This window comes from Periplaneta americana, chromosome 10 (assembly GCF_040183065.1).
Source record: "Periplaneta americana isolate PAMFEO1 chromosome 10, P.americana_PAMFEO1_priV1, whole genome shotgun sequence".
NCBI classification, from domain to species: Eukaryota; Metazoa; Arthropoda; class Insecta; order Blattodea; family Blattidae; genus Periplaneta; species Periplaneta americana.
The window spans coordinates 173,748,854-173,757,501 of NC_091126.1; the positions used below are offsets into that span (position 1 = coordinate 173,748,854).

Here is an 8,648-nt window from a genome sequence, read left to right on the forward strand (position 1 = left end):
AATATCTAGTCCTGACCACCAGATAAAAAGTGTCCAAAATGTAGAGCTGACCATCCATATAAAAAGTGTCTCCTTTGGATGTCTTAATTCATGTACAGTCCCGCATCGGGGGCTGTGCATTGTGGAATGCGTGTTGGTTCAAGTCCTCATGGGGGAAGAATTTTTCTTATGAAATTTCGGTCAGTGTATGGTACCAGTACCCACTCAGCATCGTGATGCACTTGGGGAGCTATGATAGGTAGCGAAATCCGGTTACGAAAACAAACTGTAATGCCTGGGGTATCATCGTGCTAACCACACGATACTCGAGCTCGGGAGTAAGTTCCAATCCTGCTTGGGCTGATTACCTTGTTGGATTCCTTCATAGGTTTTCCTCAACTGTAAGGCAAATGCCAGGTAACCAATCTTCGAGCTCATCTTGGCTGATGCTATACAGGATGTCTCAGGTGGAATGTAAAACACTTCAGGATAATGTAGTTTGGGTTAACCTAAATCGATTTAACCTGATATATCGATTTAGTTTAACCCAAACTATATTATCCTATTTTACATTCCTCCTGAGACACCCTGCATAATAGTGCAATTGGTAAAGTATTGTTAAATAAATTATTTACAAATTGTCTCTGAAGACCACAACACAAGCAGGTGGGAGTATCAATTTTCAGACGGTATTGTAAGAAAAGGAGAGAGAGAAAGAGAGAGGGGGGGGGAGGGATGGAGAAAAATCCCACTGAGTTCACTAATTAGCCTAACTGGCCTTCAGTTGTGTGTTACAGGTACTTAGACAAGGTCAGCTATGGAATTCTTGAACTTAAATTCAACAGCCAAGAAATTGTATTTCAATGTCTTTTTCCAACTTCATGGATCTCATTGAATTCTTAAACAGAAGTTGTTGAATACTTTAATTGGAAACCCATGAAAAAGTTTCTCCATGTTGTTGGCATTTCTTCTCTTTGTGGTACAAGTTGCTGAATGACAGTCATTTCTCGATTGTTACAGTGTGAAGGACTGCAAATATTTCAAGTCAGGGCGAGGGAAATGCCCTTTTGGAAACAAGTGCTTTTATTTGCATGCTTACCCTGACGGCACAAAGGCCGATGTTGGGCCACCACTTCGACAGCGACGGCATAATGCCGATGGGGATATTGACATGTTGCAGGTGAGTTCTGTATGGAGCTTGGATTTACATCTTTGTGTTGACCATACCAGAGGGATTTAACTCTCATGATGGATGGTATATCATTGGAGCCAGTTTCTCTTTGTACCAATGGGAATTATGGGAGAAAACCTGGCTATAAATGTTGCTGATTTGACAATTTTAAACAGATGTTATGAATATCTATTGTTTTGTAACATTGATATTATTGAAGTATGAAGTCATTCTTAGATGGAGACAAAGTAATCATATTAGCCAATTCTGTTCAGCTGGTCAGTGATCAGATTTTGGCAATCTTGTTATGTTTGAATATTAAAGACAGGCCATTGATATGAACAGATCGGGTAGCAGAGGGAATTTGTTGTCAAAGATTTTCATTACATTACACTACTTCAACCATTATATTCATATGCATATGATGAGGCAAAAAGGAAATGTATGCATATTGTGTTTAAAGATTTCATTTAACACTAGGACAGACCCCCTTTTTTTTTTAAATTATAAATTTGCTAGTGTTAAAATTTCACTGTGGGCTAAAGCAAGGAGATGCACTATCACCTTTACTTTTTAACTTTGCTCTAGAGTATGCCATTAGGAAAGTCCAAGATAACAGAGAGGGCTTGGAATTGAACGGGTTACATCAGCTGCTTGTCTATGCGGATGACGTGAATATGTTAGGAGAAAATCCACAAACGATTAAGGAAAACACGGGAATTTTACTGGAAGCAAGTAAAGAGATAGGTTTGGAAGTAAATTCCGAAAAGACAAAGTATATGATTATGTCTCGTGACGAGAATATTATACGAAATGGAAATATAAAAATCGGAAATTTATCTTTTGAAGAGGTGGAGAAGTTCAAATATCTTGGAGCAACAGTAACAAATATAAATGATCTCGTGAGGAAATTAAACACAGAATAAATATGGGAAATGCCTGTTATTATTCGGTCTGCTATTAAAAAATGTGAAAGTTAGAATTTATAAAACAGTTATATTACCGGTTGTTCTTTATGGTTGTGAAACTTGGACTCTCACTTTGAGAGAGGAACATAGGTTAAGGGTGTTTGTGAATAAGGTGCTTAGGAAAATATTTGGGGCTAAGAGGGATGAAGTTACAGGAGAATGGAGAAAGTTACACAACACAGAACTGCACGCATTGTATTCTTCACCTAACATAATTAGAAACATTAAATCCAGACGCTTGAGATGGGCAGGGCATGTAGCACGTATGGGCGAATCCAGAAATTCATATAGAGTGTTAGTTGGGAGGCCGGAGGGAAAAAGACCTTTAAGGAGGCCGAGACATAGATGGGAAGATAATATTAAAATGGATTTGAGGGAGGTGGGATATGATGGTAGAGACTGGATTAATCTATCTCAGGATGGGGACCAATGGCGTTCTTATGTGAGGGCGGCAATGAACCTCCGGGTTCCTTAAAAGCCAGTAAGTAAGTAAGCTAGTGTTAAATTTACTCCCCATTTTCTAAATAATAAGTTTGCCAATATTAAATTTACTCCACGGCCTCCATGTTCTATGACTTTTAATAAATATTATCCTATACATCTTGAAAAAATTAAACTTCAGTCCTCTCGCTGAACAATGCTACAAACGATTACTGCTATAAGTACAGTCATCTTTACGAATACATTTATGTAGAGGTATCTGTAAACAATAGCATATTGAACATGCAACGAAACTCTGTTCATTATTGCTCATTGTTGGTTCTATAATGGATGTGTTCTGAAGTTTAATATTATTTCAAAATGTCTAGTGAGCTATCTAGAGCAATAACACTGACAACCTGCATTCATATGCTATATTGCCTCATCAGTTCAGTACCCAACATGCACATGTGGCTTATCAAGATATGCTATAGCTAAGTATCCCCGCCAACTATAAGATGTAGAATCCGAGAGAGAGGACAATATTTAGGCCCGTAACACACTTGAAGAGTTTTTGCTAGCGAGAAATGTGTTGCGAGAAAGAGGCGAAGAGCCTTCCTCCACACACTTGGCGAGTTCTCGTTATCACAGATCACACCTCGCCATGATCATCTATGCACTGCCTTCATGCAGAAAGCATTTTTCTGAATATAGTAATCACTCGTTGGGTGAAATATTATAGGTTATATATTTACGTATACTGTTGTATTTAAATATATAACCTGTAAGTATAATTATTGTCGTACTTTACAAATTACGTACGAACGCTGCTATGTTGAATCTAAATATTCAGATGATGAGGAAATGGAGTTATAAGAACATATTTAGTTAATGAAAAGAAAAAGTAGGCCTAAAATTAAAGCCAGAAATATCTGGAAATCACATTGTATCTCACAAAGATTAAAGCGAGTTTCGCTCACTGATTTCCATTTGGATGATGATACTGTATATTTAGGTGTTGTCTTAGGTTGAATAGACGTCAGTTTCTTACCATTCATGATATGATAGAGCATTTTTTGCTATATTCTGATTAAAATTACGTAAACTATTAAGGCATAAAGAAACATTATTTCAAATGTTATAATTAATACTATTAAATCTCATCAAAATAAAATATAGCCCTATTTATTTTCAGATAATCTGATATTTGTCTCCAGATTTCTTCTTTAAGTTTCGTGTTTTTATAGTTTTCATCTCGTGTAGGTATCATATAAATAGGCCTACGGGTGACATTGTGCAAGTTCGATAAGTTTCTGACTGCAATTATCAGCCATCTTTCCTCATTTTCAAGTACAGTATGTATGTATTTATTTACACTGCAAGTGGGCATGCACCGGGTGGCAGTGGTATACACAATATAAACAATACACAATAAAGAAATGATAAGCAATACACAATACAATTATACAATACACAATAGGCCTACAATTTTATACACAATACAATAAGAATACACAATATAATTTCACACAATAATAATAAAACATAAATAAAATACCTAATTTTACATTACAACCTACATTATTATGTATAGGCCCCACATAAGTTTCAATAGTCTTTCACTTTATTCTCATCTCACTCACTGTAATGGCACTATGACGCATTTCACTGACACTTTAGCACACATTTCACTGACACTCTGTAACACATTTCACTGACACTATAGAACACATTTCATCGACGCTATAAATTATCACTGATCGGAACTATTCACTGCACTGTAAAACCATAACTTCACTGACTCACCTCGCTTCACTGATACAACAATTCAAATAAGTCAAATAATTACACCCTTATGCATACTGTACTTATAAGCAGAACTACATTTAAACTAAACATTTCTAGCCTTACGACCCTCTTACACGCCATTTTTAAATAATTTACAATTCAAACCAAGGAAGGAACTCGTCAGGCTAAATAAATACACGTCACCTTAAAAAATTAAATGTTAAATGTCTCCTTAATTTCAATTTGCACTTTATACACAACTTTTTAAATTATTCTTGAATCTCCTTAAGGAAGGACAGCCCTCAAAGTCCGCTGCAGGTAGGTCATTCCAATCATTTATAGTTCTATTTAAAAATGAGAATTTACCTACATCCGTTTTCTGTTTCCTACATTTGATTTTAAAATCATGATTGTTCCTACCATAGTACGTTGGCTTTTCTAACCGAGCCGTTATGTCTACCCATGCTTTCTGACCTAGATGTGCTCTATACAATGATGTTATTCTAGATTTCCTACGTCTGTTTTCCAAAGTTTCCCATCTAAGTTCTTTTATCGTATCGTTTCCATCTTCTCTTTTACCTTTAACAAATTTAGCTGCCCTATACTGGATTCTTTCTAAGGAATTTATCTGATATAGTCTATAGGGATCCCAACATGTAGTTCCGTATTCCATTAACGGTTGCACTAACGTTAGATATGCTATTTCCCTCGATTTGGGGCTAGCCTTTCTCAAGATTCTCATAATAAAGTGAAGTGCCCTCCAGGCTTTACGCGTAACATTATCAACATGCTCTCCCCAAGAAAGTTTGGAGTTTAAATACACTCCTAGATATTTACAACATTGTACTTGCGGAATTACAACACCACTGAATTCGTAATTAAGACTAGTTTCCTCTCGGGTTTTACAAAATGTTATAGATTTACTTTTAGAACCATTTATTTTCATCCTATGCATTAATGCCCAGTTATAAATTTTATTCAAGTCTGTTTGAATAGCATCTACATCTGAATTATTTCTAATCTTTCTATAGATAATGCAGTCATCTGCAAATAGCCTCACATTTGATGTAATATTCTGGCATAGGTCATTTACGTATATTATAAAGAGTAATGGACCCAGAACGCTGCCCTGTGGCACCCCTGAATTTATATTTCCAATTTCCGATATTTCATGACCTACTCTAACTCTCTGGGTTCTACCTTTTAAGAATTCTTGGATCCATAGCACCACTCTTTTATCTATTCATAGCCTACTTAACTTATCTATTAATATGTCATGTGGCACCAAATCAAATGCTTTCGAAAAATCAATCACAACTGCATCGATTCTTCCGCCTCTATCTACCTCTTCAGCTAGATCCTGAACCAGCGACGTAATTTGACTATCACATGAGAAGCCTTCCCTAAAACCATGCTGGCGGTTGTAAAACCAGTCTTTCGCATTTAGAACATGCAAATTAATCCGAACACAACATATTTTTACATTTTCTGTCATTGTTGGCCTCACAGCTGCTCATACTGCTTTAATTGACATCTGTAGTACGTGTAATTCCATTGTTGAAGGTCTGTTGTTATTATTTTTTTATAATATGTGACATTTTGCCTGTCGTTTTGTACTTATAAGCATTTCAGTTATGTTGAAGACTTAATACTGCAATCCTGTGTACATTCTGTCGTCTTCACAAATGGATACAACTCCATGAAAACGGTCTAAAATTATAACTTTAGCAGAGCATTCTTCTATGACACAGAGGCAAATTGCTGCAGAATGTCACATTGGTTTGGCTACTGTTAATTCGATCATAAAACGATACAGGGAGACTGGGTCCATCACACCCCAGAAAAAAAAGGAAACTGTGGCCGGAAAAGGAAGACTTCACCTACAGATGATCGTTTAATTATCAGGAAAAGTAAATTAAATCCTAGACTAACTGCTGTCGACTTAACCCGCGAGTTAATGGCTACCACTGGGGCGAATATTCACGTCACAACAGTGCAGCGTAGGCTTTTGGAAGCTGGACGAAGGGCTTGTAAGCCTATTAAGAAGCAACTGCTAACCCCTGTTAGCTTAATGTGGGCAAAATTACATCAACACTGGACAGTGAATGACTGGAAGAATGTACTTTTTTCCGATGAGTCTCATTTCGAGGTCCACGGCCACCGTGTTTCTTATGTACGGAAAGGATCCGAAAAAATAACAGCAGCTCATCTCCAACAAGCACCCAAATACCCCCCTAAAGTAATGTTTTGGGGTTGTTTTACACATGAAGGGCCTGGAGCATTAATACCTATCAAGGGAATGATGAATTCTGACAAATATATTCACTTATTGGAAACCAGAATCGTACCCCAGCTGCAAAAATCATTTCCGGATGGCAGAGGTGTGTTCCAACAAGACCTGGCACCATGCCATACGTCTCGAAAAACTACAGAATTCTTCAACAAGAAGAATATTCAGGTACTCCCCTGGCCAGGCAACTCACCCGACATCAACCCCATTGGGAACTTGTGGTCAATTTGCAAAAGAAGAATGCAAAAAATGGATTGTTCTACAAAGGAGAAGATGATTTCTGCCCTCATTGGTGTATGGTTTCGCGATGAAGAAATGAAGAATATTTGTGGGAAATTAGTGGAATCCATGCCAAATCGTCTCAGAGCTGTTATTAGGAACAAGGGAGGCCACATAGATTACTGAGGTATGTCTTAGATCCTTTTTTTATTCCGTTTGAGTGTTTTTGCATAAGTAATTACATTGTTCGGATTAATTTGCACACTACTGTAAAAGCAATACAATTCATCGCCACCGTGATATCTTTTTCTACATTCAATCATTGTAAAGAGTATAAATGTCAAACATCTTTGATAAATGTGTCAAGAAAATTTGCTGAGCTACCGATTCCAGCGAGAAACTCGCGCGAGGTTTTTGCCTCGAATGAGAATCTCTTCTCTCTTCTCTCTCTCCATGTTATCAATCTTTGAATTTTATCGCAACACATTTCTCACTAGCGAAAACTCTTCAACTGTGTTATGGGTCTTATGAAGATGATGAGTTAACATGAGATAATGATAATTCCAGAATTGTTGTTGATTATGTATAGATATGTTAGATTTTCGCATTCATGATAAATACGAAATTTGCTCAAATGCTGTCAGAATAAGTAATTTTATGTTTGGAAGCATATTAACTTCAGTTATTAAATCCGCGAAAAAATGCAAAATTGAGTACAAAGTACGAAATGTATGTGTTTCTGTGAAAAGGGTGAAATTATGTTTTGTGGGAGATTTTTGTATTTTCGTAAAAAAAAAATCATACCTTTCGTTCATTTGAAGTTACTGTGAAGAAAGAGCAGATTGTTTATGTTTTACTGTCCATAATACTGAATTGACAACAGAAATTACAGCTCTGTATCAGTAAGCTACCCCTTTTAGACATACAGTGTGCTTTACTCTAGGCCACGAAGTAACAGCCACGGACACTATTGGGTGTTCATTTCAAAGTGTGTCATGACGTCACTGTTGTGAGTCAGCGATTTGAAGCGAGTTTCAGCTTTTATGTCAGAGAAGTTGCCTATTAATCAAGGCGTTCAATCTGAACTTGAGAACGTGTATGGTATAACTTGAACGTCGTAGCAACAGATGGCGGTCTGTATGATCTGTGTGCTACCTTAACCTCTTTCGAATTGTGTTTTGTGTGGGCAAGTCGTATGCAGGGTATTTGTTATCATCGGTTGCGTACGGCAACATTCCACAACATAAATCAAATGCTCCGTGTCCATGTTGACCGTCGAAGTTAATGCCAACAAATACTGTACGTAAGTAATTGTCTTAACCCTCTCCCCATATCCCGACAGTAAGAAAAAAACTCACCTCAGTACGTGTTTCCAAACAGTTCACATTCCTGCCACTACCGGCGTTATGGTACGTATCGGTAAGTACTCTTCTGAATGAACGCCGTACTTGCCAGGCAGCTTCTCTGGCACATAGGTAATACTGCAATGGTCGGCCTCTGCTTTGAATAGTTGGTAAAAATGATAAGTAAACAATACTTAAACAATTAAGTTTTACCCCGCCGTCGAAAGTATGATAGGGTCGAATGTCTCTTTGGTGAGGTGGTACAAAAGAAAACACTTCACATAAATAATCAACTATCTGCTTACATTTATTAATACTTTCGGAAATTAGAAAATGAATCAAAGGCTGAAGTAGAAATACAATCATCGATAATTCCACCAATGCCTCGAAACTGGCTTGCCACTAAAGGTCACTGAACTGGCATTCGCCATTACACTTACTAGTAACACCATCTGTACTCACAGATTGTA

General features: G+C 37.1%; 1 protein-coding gene across 5 annotated transcripts in view; it reads left to right on the forward strand.

Annotated features, from left to right (window-relative positions):
* The window catches only part of LOC138708166 (probable E3 ubiquitin-protein ligase makorin-1), an 83,057-nt gene that overhangs the window by 53,360 nt on the left and 21,049 nt on the right, over window positions 1-8,648 (forward strand). For all 5 annotated transcript variants that reach the window (XM_069838425.1, XM_069838424.1, XM_069838422.1 and 2 more), the window contains one exon: window positions 1,000-1,159. In XM_069838425.1, the coding sequence (XP_069694526.1) occupies window positions 1,000-1,159 (160 nt within the window). The remainder of the gene's footprint in view (window positions 1-999; window positions 1,160-8,648) is intronic.